The sequence below is a fragment of the Cavia porcellus genome, unplaced genomic scaffold (assembly GCF_034190915.1).
Source record: "Cavia porcellus strain 051 isolate PalLab524CR breed Dunkin Hartley unplaced genomic scaffold, mCavPor4.1 scaffold_5, whole genome shotgun sequence".
NCBI classification, from domain to species: domain Eukaryota; kingdom Metazoa; phylum Chordata; class Mammalia; order Rodentia; family Caviidae; genus Cavia; species Cavia porcellus.
Window position 1 is genome coordinate 24,091,743 of NW_026947488.1, and position 22,834 is coordinate 24,114,576.

The 22,834-nt window shown below is 45.8% G+C and overlaps 2 protein-coding genes across 8 annotated transcripts in view; one reads left to right on the forward strand and one right to left on the reverse strand.

Moving 5' to 3' along the window:
• Positions 1-4,088: 4,088 nt before the first annotated feature.
• Blcap (BLCAP apoptosis inducing factor) overlaps positions 4,089-22,834 on the forward strand; it is a 32,234-nt gene continuing 13,488 nt past the window's right edge. The window contains exons 1-4 of one of the 3 annotated variants that reach the window (XR_010047393.1): positions 4,089-4,103; positions 4,387-4,553; positions 12,798-12,914; positions 15,353-15,411. Coding sequence is in view for 1 of the 3 variants with exons in the window: in XM_005002767.4 (XP_005002824.1) it covers positions 12,972-13,235 (264 nt within the window). In the remaining 2 variants the exon portion in view is untranslated. Of the gene's footprint in view, positions 4,104-4,386; positions 4,554-12,797; positions 14,765-15,352; positions 15,412-22,834 lie in introns of those variants that run through there. The other 2 variants (XR_001200762.3, XM_005002767.4) reach the window with 2 other exon arrangements.
• Nnat (neuronatin) lies at positions 8,388-10,803 on the reverse strand. 5 transcript variants are annotated; one of them, XM_063248370.1, is made up of 3 exons: positions 10,627-10,803; positions 9,677-9,759; positions 8,388-9,389 (listed from the first exon to the last, which is right to left on the reverse strand). In XM_063248370.1, exons 1-3 carry the CDS (start codon positions 10,696-10,698, stop codon positions 9,002-9,004), a joined length of 543 nt encoding a protein of 180 aa, XP_063104440.1. In that variant the 5' UTR covers positions 10,699-10,803; the 3' UTR covers positions 8,388-9,001. The 5 variants fall into 5 exon arrangements, with proteins under 5 accessions (XP_063104440.1, XP_063104439.1, XP_005002822.1 ...); XM_063248369.1 differs by having other exon boundaries at positions 9,677-9,771; XM_005002765.4 differs by having other exon boundaries at positions 9,098-9,389; positions 9,677-9,703.

Below are 22,834 nucleotides of genomic sequence, written 5' to 3' on the forward strand. Positions count from 1 at the left end.
GTACCAAAAAAAAAAAAAAAAAAAAAAAAAATTGTCAAGGTGATGGTGTAGGAAAGTTGGTATTCTGATTTCACAGTATTGTGTCCCATTCATAAATAACTACTTCTGGGTTCTTCATCATTTGGTCTCAAATTGTTACTCATTTTCAGTTGAATTTCATGTACTTTGTTGCCAGCAGATCAGAGACTTGGAGCACAAATAAGAGAAACAAGCTTTCCATCATTCACTCCTACAACAGCCACTGAGTGACAGCGATGTTGGCAATGTTGAGTGCCTAGGGAGTGGAGGGCAGGCTGGCAGGGTCTTGGCAGGAAATTGAGATTTGTTTGCAAACTGTCAGGGCAGATAGCCTTTCCAGGCCCCTCAAGGTTTCCAGAGTGGTGTACCTATCATTGGACCTAAGCACAGAGGTGGGACAGACAGGCCATGGAGAGAGGCAAGGGCCCAAATGTGAGTGCAAAGCTCAGCCTCCTCTTCTCCAGTTTTCTAAAGCCCCAAGAAGAGGGTTGGCTGCTGAGGCCCTGCTGATGCCCAGACCTGGCATGGAGCTACTGGAAAGTGGTATCCCCCAAAACATACTTTTTGATCCCTGCTCAGCAGCACATGCATCATGTGCCCTGCGATGTCGGGAGTCCTTCTTATATTTCCTGCAATATTATATACTGAACATTCTCTGGTCTTAGACAGCTTGATGAGTTTTTTCTGTGTGATTGCCTAGTAAATATAGTTTATCTTCTTTCTTTCTCTCTTTTTCTTTCTTTCTTCTTTTTCCTGTGCCCCAGTAAAACCCCTCTGGTTTCTTTCTTTGCCTAGACCTCTCCTGATCCAATGACCATTATTTAGATTGCTATTATCAGAGATTAGTTTTGCCTTCTTCTGAACTTTCTATGAATAGAACATACAGTGTATACTATTTTTATACCTAACTTGTTATCCTGCATACTATATGCCAGATTAATCCATGGTGTTACATGTATTAGAAGTTCATTCTTGTCGTGGTTGATACACTGTATCAACTTGAGAAGTTCAGAAGTTTAACCACTCAGCAGGGACCCAGGATCCTTACTTTGTAAATATCCTCATGCTGTGAAAGACCAGGGCACAGGGATTTTGTCAGTGCTACATCTGCAGGATTGGGGGTGGCGTGGGGAGGTGTCCTGCATACAATATAAGGGAGGAAAAGAGGCTTGTTCTTCTCCCCTTTCGTCCTGGCTGCTTTGGCTGGCTGCTGCCTTGTAGTGTTAGCCTGGGTGCCAAACCACCCTGCCAACTGATTATGGACTGAAACCTCCACAGTGAGGTAAATAAAACTTTGCTTCTTTCATTTTAGGTTTCAGTTATTTTTATCCCAGCAACCAGAGAAAGGTAACTGATAGAATTGTGGCTCAGCTGAAAAGATAAGTATGAAATATAAATGACTTTATTTTAAGAATTCGGGGAGAGACCCGCCCTGACCCTCTGGGGTCTGGCATCTCCCCAGGGTCCGAGATCTCTCCATCGGACATGTGGAGTGGGGGCATACATGTAGCTTAGGTTTGGGGTGGAGCCTGAGGGGCATTAGGGATGTGCAGGTATCTCATCGGTATTCATTTTGCGCCAGACGCAAATTCCTAGGGATGGGGAAGACAGAGCTCCTTGGTTCCGCCTGAGGCTCTACCGGCTACAGTGTCCCGTCTGGGCCATAATCCTTTCAGTAACCAACAGTTCTTTGATACAAAAATAAACACAGTATAATTGTCCTTCACCAGAAGAAATGAGGACCAACAACCCTGTGGATACCAAAATCCACGGATATTCAAGTCCCTTATATACAGTGAGGCAGTATTTGCATATAACCTATCCACATCCTCCCTTATATTTGAAGCCATCTCTAGTGACTTACAGTACCTAATGCAGTATCACTGTGTAAATAGTTGCTGTACTGTATTTTTTAGGGATTAGTAAGAAAAATTCCATAATGTTCAGCACACATACATTTTTTACTAATTTGAAATTGGTTGAAATGTTTTCAATCTGATGTTGGCTGAAAGCTTAGATACAGAACCTGTGGATACAAATGGCCAGCTGGATTCCACTGGATGAATAGGTTACAATTTGCTGACCCATTGTCTTGTTGATGGATACTAGGCTATTCAGTTGAGCTATGAATTAATCTCCTATGAACATTCTCACATAATCTTTATGTAGATTTAGGAGCTCATTTCTCTTGGGTAAATACTCAGGAGGAGTGGAAATTTTAAACCCTAGCATAAAGGTATGCTTAAATTTAGTAGATACTGTGATTTCTAAAAAGGATGCACAACTTTCTCTGCCATCAACAGTGTGTAAGAAATTTAGTTGCTCCTCATCCTTCCAGTGCTTAACCCTCTCTTTTTCTAAACATGTTTCCACTAAAGCTTCTCTTTCCCTCCCATGTTGAAACTGGCTAGGCCTGGCATGGGTGCATTAGGCCCTCAGTGCAGCGATGGCAAACCATTTAATGATATCAACAGTCCCCTGTGGCAGGTATGCCATAGGTTCGCTACCCCTGCCAGCAGCAGAATGGTGAGCAGCTACACTCAGGCCTCTTTGAGTGTCAGCTAGAGAAGGAATGGGCATCTCTTTGACTTGGATGTGACTCCAGGAAGTAGGGTGACCATCTTGTGACCATCAGCATGAAACCAACAAAAAGACAACAGAGTGATGGAATGAACCTGGGCTTCTGATGACAGTACCAAGCCACTCTGCTTGCCTCTGAGTGGCAGACTACTTATTTTTTAAGCCACATAACTTTTTTTAAACTTGCAGCATAAAGAGCACAGTCTACAAATCCTCCTCTGCACAAACACAAGGTATCATTTCTACCCTTCACAGCACCTAACCCTACTTAGTACTCCTTTCTTCTTGAAACCTCTGTCTGGGATCCCATGCTCACCTCATCCTGATTTTCAGTCTCCTCTCCTGATTCCTCCTCCAGTGTCCATTTTTCTATCTACCTTCTCTCCTTTGGAACCTCCAAGGACTGTGATGTATCATCCTTTCTGTGCTCCAGGATCACAGAAAACTGCTATTCACCCTCATATCATACTCACGTTGCCCAGGCATCTCAAACTCAATTTTTCAAAGCCAAACTTTAGATCTTCTCCCTCATTCTGTTCTTCTGCAGGTTAACCAAGGATTTCCAACCCTTCACTGAGTGAAGACTTAAAAGCCAAGTGTTACTTCAATACCTCGCCACCCACCCACATCCACTCGTACATCCTCTCTTCCAGCTCTGGAGCCACCACTCAGTCTGAGTCACTGTTACTTTGTGCCTGGAAAGCTTCAGCAGCCTCCTACTGGTCTCCTAACACCCACTCCCCCGTGCCTTCTAAGCCATGCAGCATGAATGACCTTTCAGAAATCCAAATTTGGTATCATTCCCCTGATGAAAATGGCTTCCTTTTCAAGACAAAATGCAAATTCATTATGAGATGTTACCTACCCTATTCCTTGCTCTCCTGTCATCCTCTCTTTTCTTCTCACCTCCACATCTGGGATAAGTTGCCCCTTCTGTCTAGGACAGTTTTCCCTCACTTCTGCTATATAAAACTCTTAATTGTCCTTTCTTGCATAGCCTGATTGCTGTTTTCTCAAGAAAGCTCCTCCACCATTCAACCCAATCTAGGACCTCATAATTGTCTCACAACACTCTTTACCCTCCCTCACAGCACCACTTACCAACATGCATAATTAAATATTGACTTATTATAATTAACACATATAGTGATTATTTGATGCTTGTCTTTCCTCTCCCCACCCTATCAGAGCCTGGAGATCAAGAGCAAACAAGATCTTAACTCACTCCACTTTCCCGCCTTCAGCATTGTGCCTGAACATAGTAGGCGCTCAAGGAACGTACCTAATTAGCTCGTAAATGAAGGCACTGACTCATCCAGCGCCCATAACAACTCATCAGACACAGGGAAGTTGGGAGAGTCGGGATTGGTAACTGACTTGCTTGCCCACGGTCCAGGGCGAGGAACAGGTCCCACGTTATAAGCCTGTATCCTTCCTCATGATGAAAAGGCCCAGGGAGGAGGCGGACACTGTGCCAAGAAAGTGTCCTTGAAGTACATGGATCCGTGAGTAAGCTGGCCAAAGGGAAGAGGGGTTTACACCCTAGGGACTAAGCTTCGCTCTGCTCTCAAAGAGTACAGATCATAATCTGCTGCATATGCATGAGGGGACCATAGGGTCCGTGGTTCGGGCTGGCCAGAAAGCGCCTGATTAAAAAGTCTTCGGGTTTAATGACATAGACGCCACATAATTTCGTAAATATACACAGAAAACTTTTAAAGGGTCTTCTGTGACAGAAAGTGAGGGTAAACCCAGAGAAAATGACACACTTTTGTGCTATATGATCAGGCATTCGCTGTAGATAGCCCAGCCCTACGAGGGGGACCTCTGCCGGCTCCACTGGAAGACGAAGGGGGCGTCTCCTCAGCTTCTGCGGCGTCTGTGGCTCGCTGAGGTGGAGGCAAGCTGTGGCAGCGACGGCGGCAGGGGCGGCGGCGCCATGGCGGGGCTCTCAGGTACCGTGGCGTCAGCTTGCTAAGGGCGTGATAAGAGGCCCTCGGTGCGGCCGCGCCGCCATGTTGTCCCTACGGGGTCATCTTAGGCGTCGCTGGGTCTTTCACTGGAATTTTTTTTCCGCTCACCCGGGGGTTGGAGTACCCCTATTTGGCGTCAGGTGATTCCCCTGCTTCGCTCCAGCCTAGGCCTTGGGGGCTCTTGCTTGGCCTCACGGGTGGGACCCGAATCCTGGGTTCTCGTTCTGACCTCCAAGGTCAGCGCACTCCCAGGATGGGGCAGGCGGAGCGCGGGCCTGGGGGCGGGGAGGCGAAGAGCGTCACTTTCCCCTCTTCTGCCCGGCTCCTGGCAGGGGCCCAGCTTGGAATAGGCCTATCGCTCTTGCCGCGCCACTTCGGTTACGTTTTTTTAAAAATCAGATGGGATTTAGGGGGAGAAAGAAGCAAAGGGCTCCAGTGTCGTTGACGCTGTGCTTCAGGTCGCGGGCGCTAATCACTGTCACTAACTTTGTATTAAGTGTGATACCTGTTCCCTTTCCTCCAATATTTGGTGAGTGGCTCTCAAGGGCGGCTGAAGGAACGAACAGAATGCCTGGAAAGGAAGAATGGGGGATGGGGACAGTTGCTTTTTTTTCCTCCTCCCAAACCTTTTTCAGTTTCCTCCCAGGCCCCCATGTTCCTTTTCAACAATTAATGTTAGGAAACTGGGATCTGTCCTGGGAAAGAAACGGCCTTTTTTGTTAATTGATTTGGATCGGCTTTTATCCCTTTCTGTGAACCGGCATGTTGGGGAGAGCGGCTCTGCCCTGTCTGACATGGTCCAGCCTCCAGACCTTCTGGAGGGCAACACCAAAGCCAGGACCAAAAAAAAAAAGTTCTCATTTAAGTGTTAATACCTAGTGTTAGATCTTGTTTGTTTATTTTAAATCAGAGATTAATATCAAGCAAATCATTTAAAAGATTTGTTTGCTAGACGCTTGCTTGATCATTTTCCAGTGATCAGATCAATTCTGTATCCAAAACTGGTTATCTTAGAGTTGATGCCAAGAGTTTAACCTTTTCTCTGTAATAGGTTATTTCACAGAGGAATCTGGGTTAGGCTGTCTTTTGTTGTCGTTGTTCTATCTTTGAAACACACGCATTCCATTTCTAGCCTGTCACTGTGTGATACACTAGAGCCACGTGTTACCAGCCTTTCTCACTTCCTGCTCTGGGAATACTCAGGAATCTGGATCCTGCTGGAGTATGGGCCCTGTGGGAGGGGAAGAAGGGAGAATAAAGGGAATCATTCCCAGTGAGAATGGTGACAAGATATGAAGGAAGTGAGAGATACTCCCTGGAAAAAGAAACTCTTAGACAAATGAATGTGTGCATGTCCATATGTGCACAAGTTTGTATCTTCTAGGGGAAATTAACTGTAAATTCAGAATCTCTCTTTGGAGTAGTGCTCCATAGAAGATGTAAAGTTGAAAATAGATATGGAGTAAATGGCTCACAGCAAACCTGCTCTCCTGTGCAGCCTGTGTGTACTAAGCTGTTGCTGGCTCTATAGCTGAACCTCAAGAAACTTGTCCTGGCTCTGATTCCAGAACAGATTACCTGTCCCTTTAATCATAGTTCATACACTCCACAGAGGTAACTGTCACATAGCACCCCACACCTCTTAAAACTTGTGGTACCAAATTCTGCACCCCCTAGATTTAATGTCAGCTAGTTAGGCATTAGTCCCAAGGGTCTGACCTGTTGCTGGAGTCCCAACAAAGTCATTCCATTCTCCTCATTTTCTCTCTCATTGACCTTGTTGGGGGTGGGATGAGGCAATGGTTTAGGGAAAGGGGATGTTTAGCTCTGTGTACTAAGGCTTTGCAATAAAAGAAAGCATCCTATTCTCTGTGAGAATAAAATGTTTCAATGGTATAGCTTTTGGGAAAAACAGTTTATAATCAAGATGTACTGTATTTGGATCAGACTTTTTACCATTATCCATCATGGGGATAGAAAGTGAACACATTCCTTCTGTCTCCTCTGATGGGTTAAGTATTGCTGCCAAAACAGGAGGTTTGGAGGCTAGGGAATGAAAGTGGAAGTACACAAGCTCACTTGTTCATGGCATGCAGGCCATCAAGTAGCCCTTGCCTCTTGTAAATCTGTCATCTCTCCATGCCACATGCAGAGCCCTGCTGTTCGATGATTGGAGGAAAGGGGCTTTGCCAGGATCAAGAAAGTCCCGGGGTGGGGGTACCAGCAGCTTCCTGCCTTTTTAGTGGGTGAGGAGCATTAGAGGTGCTCTGTCTACAGCAGCCAGACCTATGCTATTTTGGCCTTCATCCATAAAGTACTTCATCCACTTTCTTTCTCTTTTTTTGTCTTTTTGTTTTTTATCGGTACCAGGGATCGAACTCATGACTGCCTGCTTGCAAGGCAGGTGCTTATGCCGCTGAGCTAAATCCCCAGTCCCTCATCCACTTTCTAACTGAGCTAAGGTTAGTGGGACTATAGGCACACCCCTGGAAGGCTCTGAGGGAATGACAGCCTTCATTAAGGACATACATTGAAATATATGCATGGTTTTGAAGTTTTAGTGTTGAAAACTACAGAAACTTCAGCCTGGAGGCCTGTCCAAAATATGGGCTTCAGGTGAAAAGAGGTGTGGATGTTGCTAGCTGCTGAGTTCACTCGAGCAGGAAGAGGCCTGTCTCACCTTTTGGCTGTAGTAGTAGCTATGACCACCACAATAAGGAAGATAGAGTCTCAGATTGTACATCCCACCAAGTCCTGATGGCTCTTGATTGCTTGTTTGGTAGAATGTTTCTAGCATCTGGAGGGTTCAGCAGAATTTTAGAAAAAAACTAAAGGTAAGGGGTGGGAGGTGACCTGGCTGGGTTACCTAAATTGCTTTGATTGATGGCAAAACCATGACCAAACCAAAATCTGCACCCCTTACCTCATAATTCTGGTGGTGAGGAAAGTTGTGGGTGTCTTTAGAGGTGCTGCTGATTAGGCAGAGAAATTTAAGGCTCTTACATAGGGAGGTAAATTCAGGTTCAAAGGGGTGAGTTCCATTGTACTACAGTGTGACAACTGTGATTAAGGGATTTGAGGAAGTGGCAGGAAATGATTTATGACCTTCCAACTCCCTTCCTTCATGTTGACCCAGGAACAAGTCTACAGTGACAGGGACGTATAAAGCCAGAGATGAGGCTGAACAGGTGGCAGGAATCCTTAGCTGACCCTCTATAAAAAGAGCTCTGGCTCACTGAAGAGGGGAACAACAGCCCTGACTTGATGACAGGGGAGATCCCAGGGACAGGGACCTGGTAAGTACACCCTTAAGAACAGGGAGGCTAGTGCTAAGAAAAGCAGGAAACCAGCAGAGGGGAGAATAAGTAGGAGGAGGTTTCGGTGCTGAGACCCTAGAAAGTAGCAAGACCAGACAGGGTGGCCTAGAGGTAGTCCTGGTGGTTACAGGGCCCAGAGCATTAAGCTGGGTGCAGATGGTGCTATGCACACCTGTTATCCTATGTTCATTGTCCAAACCAGTGTCCACCCTATCCAAGGCTCATTTCTTTGGGATTCCTAAGTGGAGACCTGAATTACAGGGAAGAGAAAGTGGTCCCTTAATTCTGAGATGGAAAGTGAAGATGTTACCTTTCTTCTTTGAGGAGGGGAAAGAAAGTCTTTTATGTCAGGATAGTGTTGAAATGGAGCTAGGTGTGTGATAGTTCCAGTTTATTCCCATTTTTGTTTCCCCTCTTCCTCTCCCAAGCACTCTGCAGTTACTGCATCATCTCATTCTTAGAACTGTGTCATGAACACAAAAGAAGCCCCAGACACAACTTTTTGGTGTGCCTTCACCACCTTGCAGGTTCCTAGGACACTGCAAGGCAGGAGAGGTACTGATTTTTATTTTTGTAGAGGCGGTCCCTGTCCTCCAGGAGCTTACAATCTAGCTGGGAGGGGGGCACAGCTAACACACACTTAAACAATTAGCAATTACCACAATATTGACCACAACTGCATGAGACCAAGGGAAGCAAGATCAGTGAGGGGTAGGGTGTTTTAGTAAAGACGGGATTAATTTACTGGTTGAATAGGTCCCAATCAAATGACACAATTTTTAGGGGTTGGGATGGGCTGGTGGGGCAGTTAGGAGAAAGGGGGAATCAAGGGAGCAGAGGCAGCAAGGCTGGAATAAACATATGATGCAGGCAAGGAACAGTGAGGGGACCCCACTGTTCCTTAACTCTTTTCCTCCCTTGTCCATGCCCTCCAATCCCTCCCCACGGGAAATGGAGTTGGCGCCTTCTCTGCTGCACTGAGATCCAGGGCTTCAGCTGGTGGTGTTGAAATGTTTATTCTGCTGGTTGGTGTGTTTCGATCTCTTATCGTGGGGCCTGCTGGCATGGCCATGACTTCAGGGCTAGGATGGTACTGTCCCAGGTTGGTCCAGATCAGAATGTGATGCCTGTGCCCAAATCTCCAGGACCTACTCCCCAAACCCCTTCCCTTCCTGACCCGCCTGACAAGGGGACCTTCGCAAAGGGGTTAGAAAAGAATCTGATATCTTCATCATTGTCGGTGCTGCTTCTTAGGGGGCCTACCGGCCCCTCACTGACCTTGGCAAGTGCTTCTCTGGCGAGGGAACACAGGGGACCCCCCCATTCCTGTGCGGCATTTGCTCCCTTGCTGGCTGAGATGCACAGGAGCACCTGATGATAGGGCCGCCCAGGGCTGGGAGCTGGGGCCTCAGTTGGGGGCTCGCTGCCTGCGCTCCCCCAGCACCTTTCGACCGGTCCGGGACACCGTATATGCCAGCTTCTGCAGGGAGTATCTGAACACCTGCAGTGAGAGACCCACCCTCAGTGGAGTGCAACAGCAGAGAGGCTGTGGCGATGCCGTGCCCACCCACCCCAATCCACCCCCAGCACCCCCTGCCCCACCCTCCTGTCCAGCATGGGCCAGAGAGGCAGGTGTGGGTGCAGCTTGTCCACGAGTCAGGGCAGCTGGAGCTTTTCCAACTGTGCTGAGAGCTGCATGGCAGTAAGCTGATTGGACCCACAACTTAGGTATACCTCACTTCTGGCAATGGGCTGTGTCCCTGGAGGATTTCGAAAAGCGAATCCTACCCAGTAAATGCAGCATTCCAGGAACACCTTGAAGGAAATACGCGATTCCTTTGGCAAAGGATTCTTTTAGCAGGCAATTCTTCCTGCAAAGGGAGCTTTTAGAGTAGATTATTTTATGGGCAAAAAAAGCACTTTTGCCTTTAAAAAAAAAAATAAAACATTTTGATCTTTTTTGGAAGAACTTTTCCCCCTTCCATTTTTCCTGCGAGGGGCTTTTTCCTCTAATTGTTTTATTCAAAGTGTTTTGTCCAATTAATTTTTTCTGTTATCGCCTTTGTCTGTTTTCCTGCAATGCGCTTTTTGTCTAATGCATTTTTTCTACCAACTGCTTTTATTTCATTTCTTTTGCCTGCAATGCATGGTTTTTGGGGTTTTGTTTGTTTTGTCTGATTTTTTTTTCCCGGTTATGTTTCTGTTTGTTCAAGTGTTGTTCTGTGCAGTTTTGTGTTTTTTTTGATAAGTGCCTTTTTCAAATTTGAGAAGTGCATTTTTCGTCTCACGCCTGCAAGCGCTATGTGATTGTGTGTATACACATCTGTGTGTATTTTTTAAAAAAAATTAACCTGCAATGCGCAATTTTTTAAGGCGGAATTTTTTGCTAAACGAACTGTAAAGTCTTAAAACACACGTGTCCCGCCTCCCTCCTGAAGTTGAGTCTGGGTGTAGCGATTTTTCTTACCACATAGGTCGCTAAAAGCCTCTCCGATCATCTGTGGCGACCGCCGCGCCCCGAGTCTTTGTTCCCGCCCGGCGCGGGCACACTGGGGAGGGTTTGCATGAGGATATGGGCGCAGGGAACCAGCGAGGGGCGTGCCGCAGCGGCACTTGGGCAGATAGGGATCGCGGCAATAGGAATAGGATGGATCTAGGAGGCGGCAGTCGCGACGCGGATTTGCAAGTTTAGGGTGCGCGCTTCGGGAGTCCTCCCACCCGAGCCTCAGTACACTTACCTGCAGCAGCACACGAAAGATGTACCAGCCGATAATGAGCAGTTCAGCCGAGGCTGCCGCCACTGCCGCCATGGTACCAAGAGTGGTGGATGGGTGGTCGAGAGCAAGGGTTCTTGCCGAGGTCCGGAGTCTGCTGTTGGGCGCGCTGCTGCAGCCGCGGTTGCCGCGCCTTAAGTATCTGCCTGCCGCCTAAGTGCGCATGCGCGCTTGGAGTGGTAGTTCCGAGGAGGGGTGACCAGTGGCGCTCTGCATTCGCTAGGGGAAGAGAGAAAAAAATGCATCTGCTCTTTGCACACCGACCCCTGCTCCTGAGTCCCATCTTAGACCCTTTGCAGAAGATTCCACCGTATCCGCTTTCGAATTTCAGTATAAAATGGAGGGGCGCTATTACTGCATAGAACACATGGTAGGAGGTGCAAGCTTCTAAGTGCAGTGCCCTTCTTTTCAAGTCTTAATCTGGAAATTTGAGCTCAGTCCCCCGCCAGAATGGACCTCTCATGCTATAGAAAATCGATGGTAGGGAGGGGTCATCTGCCTTGTAAAACAAAAAAGGTGGCCCTTCCAAGAGGCTTGGCTTTATAGGACACTACTCAACACTCTTTCTGATAGCCAGTGAGTTTTAAACCCATGCCTTCTGCTTCGTGAGGTTCCCTTAAGAGTGCAGCTCCTAGGGGCTGGGGATTTAGCTCAGTGGCATAAGCACCTGCCTTGCAAGCAGGCGGTCCTGAGTTCGATCCCCCGGCACCGATTAAAAAAAAAAAAAAAAAAAAAAAAAAAGAGTGCAGCTCTTCACAGCTCACCTCTTTATAGCAGTGAGAATTGGGGTCTGTTGTGGCAGTAGGGAACTAGAATAGGGTGCTGCACTCTGGGTGCAAAAGCAGTAGTGTCTGTTCAGTGGGAGGGGTGTGGGGAGAATTGCACCTTTGTGTGTGCGGAAAAAGAATGAACTGTAAGAGTGGTTGGCAAATCCAAATGTGTTTGCAGATATTTTTCCTCCGGATGAATTGTTTGAACTTTCGGTCTTCCACTCCCCTCCCCCAGACCTGGGTAGATCAATCTCAGCCATATGGTTCTTTGTACCTCTTTCACTAAGCATCTGTAGCAAGATGCAGGGGTTTTGCTGTGACTGCTAACAGGTGTGACTGTCATAGCCCTATTTCAAGGGGAATCAAATACCTCTGAGTACCTGTCTTTTGCATTCCCCGTGGAGCATAGATTTTATGGGTCCCTCAGAGTTCGGATGTCTTGTGGGTCCATTGAGAAGCTGGGCTTTGTGGGCTGGAGCCCAAAACAGAGCCTTCAAAGCACTTCTCTTCAGCAACCTGCCTGGCATAGGGACCAACTGACATTTGCCCCTTTGTGGATAGGAAACTAGTTTTAATTAAAAGCTTATAGAGGTCAGGTTATATACAGTGGCAACAGCAGCTGGAGGTGTAATGATCCAGTTTAGTTTGGACAAAGCACAGTAATTTTTCTGCCTACACTGACTTTGAAGAAGTTGCTGGTTTTGATAAAATGACACTGGGCTGCTTGGAAAAGACAAACTTTGCCCAGACTGCACCTTTTTGGTGCCATCACTGCCATGGCTTCCAAGAATTTGCCAGGATCCATTACTTGTCGTGTCCAGCCTTCAGTGCACTCCTGACTGCTTTAACTCACCATGCTACCAGAGAATGGCCCCTACCAGCACAGTAAGACATTAGATACAGTATCCTTCCTTAGCATGTAGGGACACAGTACAGAGCCTATGACAGTCCTGTGGCAACCACAGGGTGGTATTGTGAGGTCTGGGCCTTTTGAGGACGGGCTGCAGCCTCAGGAGGCGATACATGATCTCTGCTGGGCAGGGCCCAGGCAAAGCCAGTCCACTGTGTGAGACCATGCCAAAGAGCTTTCTTGAGATGCCCCTCACCTGTGGAAACCCAGGGCAGATATCCTTAAGAGGCTTCAAGGAAGATACCTCAGGAGGCTTCTGAAACTGGTGACATGGAAAGAAGTACAGTTTCCCATGGGTGGGAAGGGAGGAAAGGGCAGTCAAATTTGCTGTTGTTAACCATGATCCATTTCCCAAATAAGTATACATTCTGTTCCTGTTTTTTTTTTTTTTTTTTTTTTGTCTGTCTGTCTGTCTGTTTTGTCTGTTTGTCTGTTGTGTTGACTTTTCTCTTCAGGATCCCTGCTGTCTTGGTGATCCCAGGCTGACAGCCAGAGAGCACAGCGGCTCAGCTCCTGGAGAGAGGGTTGAAGAAAGCAGAGGGCAGCCACCTCCGCCCACTGGCTCCCATTAGGTCGGTTCCTGCAGCGGTACCTGGCAGCCTTGGTGAAGGCCCTGCCCGGCAGAGATCATGTATTGCCTCCAGTGGCTGCTGCCCGTCCTCCTCATCCCCAAGCCCCTCAACCCTGCCCTGTGGTTCAGCCACTCCATGTTCATGGGCTTCTACCTGCTCAGCTTTCTTCTGGAACGGAAGCCTTGCACAATCTGTGCTTTGGTTTTCCTGGCAGCCCTGTTTCTCATCTGTTATAGCTGCTGGGGCAACTGTTTCCTGTACCACTGCACTGATTCCCCACTTCCGGATTCAGCACACGACCCTGGTGTTGTAGGCACCTAACAGCCGTCATGTTAGCTTTCCAAGGAAGCAGAAGACGGGAGGGGAGGCATTGACATAGGTCATAAAGCATTGGAGTTTCAAATCCCGCAGCCCTGCGGTAGTATCACATTCCTGATGGCGCCTTTTTGGCCTGTGATGTTTTATCCTTATAATGTGAATAACGGCACTGACCGGTGCTTTTATCGTAGAGTCCTGTAGTTGTGGGTGGTCTTGTGGTTGTGTGTGTTCTGTCCCCACCTGGGTCCTGGCTGACAGGATGGCCACCCCTTGCCTCATTACCGCGAGGAATCCATACCCATCCTGGTCAACCATCCTGACTTGGCCTGGGCAGATAAAATGCCAGTCTCATTGTCACCTCTGTGATCCCTTCTTGTCGAAATCTCCCTCCTTCCCAGAATGTTACTGACTTCTCTGTCCCTTTCCTGGTTTCCCTTTAGTTCTCTTCTATTCCTTTCCTTTTTTGGGGAGCTCCTGTCCATGGCAGAGCTCATTTTTGCACTTATCTCGAATTTGAAGAGATTGCTGACGCCCGAGAGCCTCGCTTTTTCATCCTTCTTTCCCTGTTCAGCAGGCTAGATAGATAGATATATGTGTTGATTGTTCGTTGTCCATAAACCTCCAGTATTTTCTCCATTTCATTTTTAAAAGAAGCAACAGATAAGTGTTGCTCTTTTACCTGGGTGTCTGGGCTTGTGCTTTCAGCCCAGCCTCGCTTCCTGTACTGTTCCTCCTGCCTTTCTCAGCCTTCCCGAGAGGGGGGCCTCCTTGTATTTCCTGTGCATGCTTTGCAAGATGGAGATATGATATATTCATGTAGACCTAGCAGTCCCCAGCTGAATGAATGGAAAAGTATTTGAGTGAGTCATAGTAGCCACAATCCCCTTGATAGGTGTTTGGATATTTTTTGATGTGCCCTGTGTGCGTGCGAGTGTGTGTGTGTGTGTGTGTGTGTGTGTGTGTGTGTGTGTGTGTAAATACATGTGTATATTCATTTTAAAGAAGCTTTACAGAATGTGTTCTGATTTTGAGGTTTAGCAGTAGCTAGCTATAGTAGGTGCCACTGCAGTTTTTATTTAGCATGGGGATTGCAGAGTGACCAGCACAGTGGACTCCACGGTGGTTCATAAAAGACACAGGGGAGCAATGACCATCGTCCTCCCGCCAGGAGCTTCTTTGTTCCTGTGCAGGTAGACTGTACCTTGCGAAGAATACACAGGAAGACTTTGTGACTGTCACTTGCTTTTTTTTCCTCTGCGCTTCAGTAACAAGTATTGGCAAACAAGACTTTCTTCTGGCCCCTACCCACTGGGGATCAGCATGATTGTCCTTCCAGTCGGAACCATCGCTCTCTTGCCTGAGGATGGAGGGAGGTGGGCCAGGCAGAGGACAGAATTGGAGGCAGTCCATCTAGGGAATGAAACTGCAAGGCCACACTTGTGAAATATTTGGACTGCTGTTCTAGAGCTTTTATTTCTGGTGTGTTCATTGCACAGCTGTTTGAAATGTTTAATAAAGCTTTATAAACTTTACTTTGTGGTTTTATGTGACTGTAGTCCATTTGGGTTGTGGTGTTAGATTTCTGAGTTGGTGGGGAGCAGGGAGAAGCCTGAAGGGGCTGAGTCCTTGGCACCAGAATATCTTACCCCGAAAATTTGATCTGCTCTCTAAAGAGCAGATGGTAGGATGGGGGAGGGAGAAGATAGGGCAGGCCAGGCAGTAAACAGAAGGGAGTCTGAAAAGTTTTCAGATGAGACATTGGTGTGTCTTAGCTCCCATGGCTTCCTGCCTGAAATTGTTCTCCTCCATAGGAGATTTGAGTAACTGATCCCTTGACAAACAACGTAAGACAGCTGGAGCTCTAATCATCAAGGATTTTTATGTGCTGCTTTTGAAATAAAAATACAGTGAAACCCCTCATGGTATGTCAAGTGGAAAAATAAATAAGACTGACTGTCCAATCAGCACACTTAAGTGATGGCTAGAAGCAAAAGAGTGGTATGGATCCCTGTGGCAAATGTGCATATGCTCGGGTTGCAGTGACCTGTGAGACAAGGTGAGGAGGGAGCCTGTCAGAACCCTTGCTGGGCATTCACCTCTGAATCTCTTCTTTCTTCCAGAAAGCATAATAGGAGCACTGTCTACTCAAGGCACAGGGCTGTTGTGAGGAGTTTCTGAGGTAAAAGTTGTGAAGGGTTTTGGTAATTTTAAGGATCACTTGTTTTACCTAGACTTGATTCATTGCTATAAAGTTGTGTGCAGTTTTTCCCTGGTTTTTAAAATCTGTCCTTTAGTTACTTTATCCCTTTTTACATTCCTCACATGGCTTATCCATGCTTTTTGCTCTTGATCAGAACTTACCAAAGATTTGCCTGTTTTAGAGTTTCCTTTTTCTTTTTTTTTTTTTAGGAGTTTTTCAAAGAACCAAACTTTTATTTATCCTGTCCACTGGGTATTTTTTCTACTTGATTCTTTGGTGCTTTTATCTCTAAATCCCCATCCCTGTCTACCTCTCCCGACCCCTGGGTTTCTGGATCTATCTGTGGTTCTGCAGAGTCTTGACAAGCTGAGAAGGTGCACATGTGGAAAGGGTAGTGGGTTCAACAAACACTGAAGCCCTGTACTAGACTTGCTGGGGATATCAGGGGCACAACCCAGGCCTGACTCCCAAGACCTCATGATTCTGGCCTAGTGAGAAGACTTGACGAAACAGACAATTGCAAATTCCAAAAACAAAACAAATAAACAAAGACTTGTGTCCTTACTCTCCTGTGGAGGCACCTGGTTGATAAATGAAGCAAAGATTGTTGCTTATTTTGTTCCCCCTCAAAAAGCAGCTTTGTTTTAGGTTAAACTTGCTTAGGAGTCACAAACAGGCCTCCCTATGAAATATTTGTGATCTTTTCCAGCAGGAAGGCTGCAGCTCACCCTCCCCTGCCACATCAGCATTGTATCTGCCAGATACCATTTCCCACCTGGCTCAGCACTCCAAACCTTTTTCCTGAAAAGTATTTCAGGAAAGTGAGAAGATTGATATTTCTTCTATAAAATTAGAAGCAACATGCCTTAGATAAGCCATGGTCTGCAATTCTGTTTTCACGGTGACTCCTGATATAAAAATTATATATATATATACACACATACATGGTGTTAGAAACCACAAGACCCCATGAGACCTGGGCCTTTTGGAACCGTTCTTTGACCTACTCTCTAGGCCTCAGTTTCCTTAAAGGTAAAATGTAATCTTTGGAGTAAAGACAGGTTTTCTACTCTGGGTTCCTAATGAATTTTTTCTTCCAACATCATAGGTCTTTCTGAATTTGCTTAAGGAAGGTGGCTAACCTCTGATAGGTGGCAGCATACTTTGAGTATAGCTTGGGTGTGTGCTGTATGCTTAATCATTGTACCATGTGAACCTAGATATCTCTGTCGGAACTTTCTGTGTTTCTTCACCTTATAGATTGCCTAGAGCACTTCACAGTCTACAGATGCTGCTGGTAGACTTGTTCTTAGTGACTGAATTCTTGGAAGGCATGGCCATGAGGGTTTTTCCTGCCTGGAAAGGAGGCCTGCATTATTACTTGTCCGGCTGGTATTTGTCAGGCTCTCAGGCAATACTAGATTTTAGACTACATAGTAGACAGCCTCTGTCATCAGGGAGTCTTCCTGGCTAATGGGAAAGATGGCATTGAACAGACAATTCCAAGATACACAACTGTGGACTACAGCAAGTGCTAGAACAGCGTCTCAGAAGGATCTGATGCTGGCCTGGAGGATTGGCATTCAGGCTGAGAACTAAAGGTCAAGTGTAAATGTTTGAGCAGTGAAGTAATATTTCTCATCTCGAGCATTTCTAGGCTTACCAATAAAGTGATTGGGTTGAAAGTAAAATGGATCACCAATAAACTGGCTGCCCTAAAATTGATACTCAAAAAGGCTTTTTGGGCAAAAGAAGTCAGTCTGTTTAAAGTGAAAGTGCTAACCCTTGGGAGATAGTAAAGTCTGATCTGAGGCTGAGATGCTGATGGCAGCCCACAAACAATCCTGAGAACTTTTCAGTTTCCAACTAACTGAGAACTGTCTCAAAGTTGATAGAAGTTGGAGAGTAACTCGATCTAAATCTCATTTAAGATGAAATTTGTTCCATAGGGAATAGCCCAGCATTTGAGCAGTGACAGTAGCAGGGCTACTAAGAAAGCCACTAAACTACCTAGCTCACTGGGAATGAGAAGTAGATGGTATGAGCGACCTATAAGTGCGGAAGGGGAAGGCAGGAGAAGAGGGGTCTAGGGTGGGAGGAGGCAGTGAGAAATGATAGAAGAGGAGCTATCTCTTTAATAGATGCAGAGAAAGGCCAGAGAAGAAGGTCATGTGTGCCCAGGTGATTGGCAGAACAGAACCCATACTACTGGCACTGCAGTGCGCACATTCCACCCCATCAAAATAAATGGAAGAATCCCTGCTCTGAAAAGAGCAAGCTAATAAGTGCTCTCCTCAGTTACATGAGGAATAATCCTGACTGGGAGGCTTGCCTAGCAGCCTCCGCCTAGCAAGCCTTCTTCTGGTATCTTCATGGGAAGACAGAGTTTGTTCTGTTTAGTATGTTGAGAAAAACTTCTATTATAGACTAGGCTCAAGCAAGGGGAAAGGTTGGCCAAGCAGCCCCTGAAGATTTTAGACAAAAGCCTTTATCTCGCTTTGGGATATTGGGAAAGGGACTTAAAAGACTGAATGAGGGATGGGCTTGGGAAACCAAACAGCCCTGTTGGGAAACTTTAGGAACACTGGGCCTTAGCCCTGCCTTGTAACTGTATCTCCTTGAGCCTCCATTTTCTCACTTGTAAAATGAAGACCATAAGATCCATCTTACCATATGCCTCAAACAAAGTCTTCACACTGTTATTCCCCTTGTTCTGTGCCCCACTGTCACCAACCCATTTTGGGCTTGGGCCTCAGGGATGGGATCTGAGCCTCCAAGTCTCCTGCTCATTCATTTCTTAAGGAGCATTGGCCAGGCTTCTCACCAAACTGAGAAAGGGATACAAAATAAACTATATCCATTGAGAAACTCAAGAAGTAAGATGGAAATCTTCAAAGCAGACTCATAGGTGAATGTCTCAGTTATATTGTTAAAGCTTTAGTAGAGTAAGCTGAAAAGATATTTGGGAGAATGTATGTCAGTAACCTTAGTGTAAAGTCTCTTAATTATTTGTTACCTTCTCTAGAAGCAGTTTCCTAAAAATGAAAGAAACACCAAAACAGCTTTTCCTGGGAGACCAAAGTCCTGGTTCAAGTTCCTTTTTGGCCAACAGCTTATTCAGTAACCACTACAAAGTTCCTCCACTTAAAGAATGATCCTTGCCTGTCCAGCATCCTCTAGCCAGTATGAGAATGTGTTTGTGTGCTTTATCACACATGGACTGAACGTTACCCTTGCCCAAAGCCTAATCCTTTGGAAGATACGCTTTTCACCTCTTTTCCTGGGCAGCTTTAGGAAAGTTTGCACTTTAGATAGCTCACCACCTCTGCCAAAGCTAAGCCCTACCAGTCCTCGTCCTACACTGGCTATGGCAGCCCTCCAAGGAAAGGATACGGAGCTAGAGCTAACACCCTGGACTTGAGTCTTACCACTTGCCAAGTGGTCTTATTGTCCTCTATTCTTTTATCTCCTCTGGGTCTGTGTTTCTCTATTCGCAAATCAATTAGGAGGCTGGACCAGGGGAGTCTGTAACATTTCACATCTTCTGTGAAACATTGGTGACCTTTATCTTTGTTACTTCAGTCTGAGAGATCTGATTGAAAGAAAGTATATTTTTTAAAGAAAGTATATTAAGATAAGTATTTAAAGAAAGGATTCTGCAATAAAGAATAAACTTTAAATCTGTCAAGTACAGAACTGTAGAGAAAGTTAGGTTGCAGTGAAGGCAAACTTGGAAGGGTCTATGAGGGAGACAAACAAAGCTTTTCAGTAGTTTCCTGTTGCTTGTAGTCTAAACTCTTTAGTTTGGCTACTAAGACCCTGCACAACGCTTGAGGGTTGGTATTTAGTCTTTGCCCCTTGGCTAGGCATGTAACTTATCTCAGCAGGTCTAGTATAGTATGTATGGATTGACCAACTCTAGGGATCAATAGATGAGAGGCTCAGTCATTTGCTAGACTTAATTATGTAACCTGATTGTTCCTAGAAGGAAGGAGATTCCCAAGTCTCCCCTTAGCAACTCTGGAAGGACAGATTTATTTTCCAGCCTCCAGACTAATATTCTGTTGGGGAGGGGGATGAAAGAACCGCATTAAAAGTTCCCAGCCAGTATTATCTCTGGCAGCAGAAGTCCACACCTGGTTTGACAGTAGCTTTACCAGGTGGTAGATACTGCATAAGGCTCGATGTAGATAGATTCTTGAGTTGCTTGTAAACAAAAGGAATTTCCTCTTCCTCTTCTAATCTCTCTGTATACCTGATATCCTCCTTAACACATATGGCTTTCCTGTCTTCATGCATCATACCTCCCTGTACCAGGGCATGCAGGTGAGCTGCAGGAGTGCAGAGCACGGAGTGTGCACTATTTCATAGCCAGTTAGTTATCATTAAGGGTCTCTGACTTGCCCAACAGTTTGCATTAATTTGCATTAGGCCAGGCTAGTCCTTTATTCCAGAGCTCTGACTGAAAACTGGGTTGGTTTTCTGCATTGCTGATCTTTGCAATTCCTTCTTCTGCCTTAAAGTGACAGTATTAGAACTCCCTTCCTTTCAGCCCCACCCCACTACCACACACCATTTGCACGTGTGTCTGAGCACATCATCCAGATTTAAGTATTGCCTCTGGCTCTGTTTTTACCCTAGTTGGAGACCCAGCATCAATGCAGTCTGCAGACTCTCAGCTATGGTAGTATGGAGGTTAGGCTTCTACTCACAGATTGGCTACGCTGTTTGGTAGAGGGCTGCATTTTGGTAGCTGGCTTTGTTTTTACTTATTGGTCAAATATGAACCAGTTCTTATTTCCACTATCAGAACCATTTTTATGAATGCCATATGGTTCCATTTTGCACTAACAGGAACTGAGACCCATGGCACACAGCTCACACAACAGCTACTGAAACTCGTGGTCCTTTTGATGGTGCCCTCCTACTATTCTGAGTGTGTAGCAGTGAGTAGTGTTCTGAGACAGTGAGATTGGATTGTGACCCCCTCCTCCCTCATCATGATGACACCATTGTACCTCTGGTTCCTAGTTTGGCCCTTAAATCTTTCCTGTGTCTGTTTCCTCATTTTAATTTGGACCCAGTCATCTCTGGCTCATCATTTGCACCAGATGTCTCTCTGTTTCCACTCCTGTCACTTTAAACCTATCATGCACGTGGCCATTATTGGGCTCCTTAACAGCTTAGGTCTTGCTCTGTGGCTCTTGGCTTAACTTTTGTTCTGTTCTAGAGGATGGAGCTCTCACCACTAACAGAGAAGGCACTCTTCACAGTATGGCTCCCACCTACCACTGTGTGCTCCTACTATGCCTCTCCAGATACCCAGTGAGATAAGCCCACCTGTCTTCCCTGAATAAATGGCTTCTTTCACAGGAGAGACCAGGAGATTGCCCAGGCAACACATGTTAAGGGAGGGGCTTTGAGAAAGAACAGGAAGTTATCTCTGATAACTGCTGCCAGCAAGAGGCCAAGAAAGGGACATTGGATCGCTTAAAAGGTCTTTGCCTCTGTTGGGATCAGCAGAGTAATTAGAGACATATATCATATTGTCATAGGAAGAGGTGAGAATGAGAGGAAGAAGTGAAATGAGAGGCAGCCACTGCTTCTTCCAGCTGTGAAGAGAAAGACATGGAGGAGTAGAAGCACCTGTTTAAACTGTTCTTTTCTAATTTGGCTCATATTTGGCAAGTGGTTTTTTTGGATTAGGCCCAATGAGCAGTTTACCAGCAGTACTTCCCGGAAACCTCTCTGTGCTTCGTACATTTGCTGCAGTTATGCCTGCTTTGTGGAAGAAGTTCCAAAAATGAAACAGCCCGCCCAAGATTAGGGGCAGGGCTGAGATCTGCACTCCATTTGATTGTTCTCCAGAGCTCCACTTTAACCACTCTCCCTATCCTCTCCAGCTGTGATAGTGAAAAGGAGGTAGGGGGTGCCTGAAGTGGAGAACTGGGGAGGGCACAAGGGAGATTATGGAAATTTGGTAGAATTTGAGGATTGGAGCATGTCTTTTCAGAGGACATAGGACCAGGGAAGAGAGCAACTATTTTTAAAAGTCAAATAGGAGATATGAGCCCATTAAAAACTAAGTGGAAAGGAAGTGAGTATTTAATAAATGTCTCCTGAGGGACCTCCTAAAAGCGACAAAATAACAGAATAACTTCCAAAAGGCAAAAGCCAGTAGTGAACATGGTCAAGGGATGGCTTGAGTTTCACTTTACCTGGAGTGGCCCAGGCTAGATGAACAGAGAGAGGTTAGTCTTGGACAGAAAGCATGTAGTAACCCTACCCTGCAAATCTGAGAGACTTAGCACTAGGCCAGTGAGTTCCATCTGTCTTCAGGCCATTGTGGGAGGTGTTGAGTAAATATTTACTGATGTGAAGTAAACATCTGAAATGAGAAATTAGGTCAAAGAGGAAAAATACCATATTACACTGTTAATGATGGAAAAGTGTAGGGGTCCCATCCTTGGGCAAATTGTGTTGGACTGCCTAGGGCAGTGGTGGCAAACCTATAGCAAGCATGCCACTACCAGCTGTTTGTTATCGCTGAAAGTTCTAAATGGCTCACCATCATTGGTCTAGGGTATTCACAGTTGCTATCTACATGGTAGTCAAGATGGGAAAACCAACCCCGCTCCCTATAGGCCTACTTCTACATGGTTTAGGTGTTTCTTTGATGCAGTCACAGTATTCTCTATTCAGGGTCTGGGATTTGAGAACACCCATATAGACTGACTCAGTCTGTTGGCTGAGTTTGCTTCTATCACCTGGGATTCTTTTTTTTTTTTTTTTTTTTTTTTTGGCTTTTTCGTTTTTATCGGTACCAGGGATTGAACTCACGACTGCCTGCTTTCAAGGCCGGCGCTTATGCCGCTGAGCTAAATCCCCAGCCCCACACCTGGGATTCTTAATTACCCCCATACATAGAGAAGAGAACACAATCCACTTCCTCCAACAAGAACTAGCAGAAATAAGCCTGTTTTCTCTGCCTTTAGTGTCACATTTATATACTATGCCATGCCCCTGAACAATATGCTAATTCACTATGTAATTTTTTTTTGCAACCAAATATTTTTGTGTTCTAGTTTAGATAGGCAAAATTTCCATACTGGTTTTCCCCACAAGGATGTCTTCCACTAGCTAGGTAGTTTACCATCTCTCACTGGGCCTTGATAAAAAACTAAGATAGTTGGACTATATAACCCCTGAGTTCTTTTCAGCTTTAGCATCATATCCTCAGATGATCTGGTACCTAGATTAGTAATTGAACCGGGGCATGTTGACTCCTAGCTCTGGGTCAAAGCCATATCTTGGAACACAGAGGAATTATGGTGATAGCTCTAGTCCAGGGAAAATGAATCTTGCACAAGCTGGCTGAAACAATTCTTATGCTGATGGTGAA

What these genes read in the sequence shown, in the direction of transcription:
- Nnat (XM_063248369.1), bottom strand. Translation starts at nt 10,698, where the DNA reads ATGGCGGCAGTGGCGGCAGCCTCGGCTGAACTGCTCATTATCGGCTGG. An exon ending in TCTTTCGTGTGCTGCTGCAG is followed by an intron (nt 9,772 to 10,626) that starts GTAAGTGTACTG and finishes CTACTCTAAAAG; the next exon opens with CTCCCTTTGCAGGAAGAATT. An exon ending in TGGAATGCTGCATTTACTGG is followed by an intron (nt 9,390 to 9,676) that starts GTAGGATTCGCT and finishes CTCTCACTGCAG; the next exon opens with GTGTTCAGATACTCCCTGCA.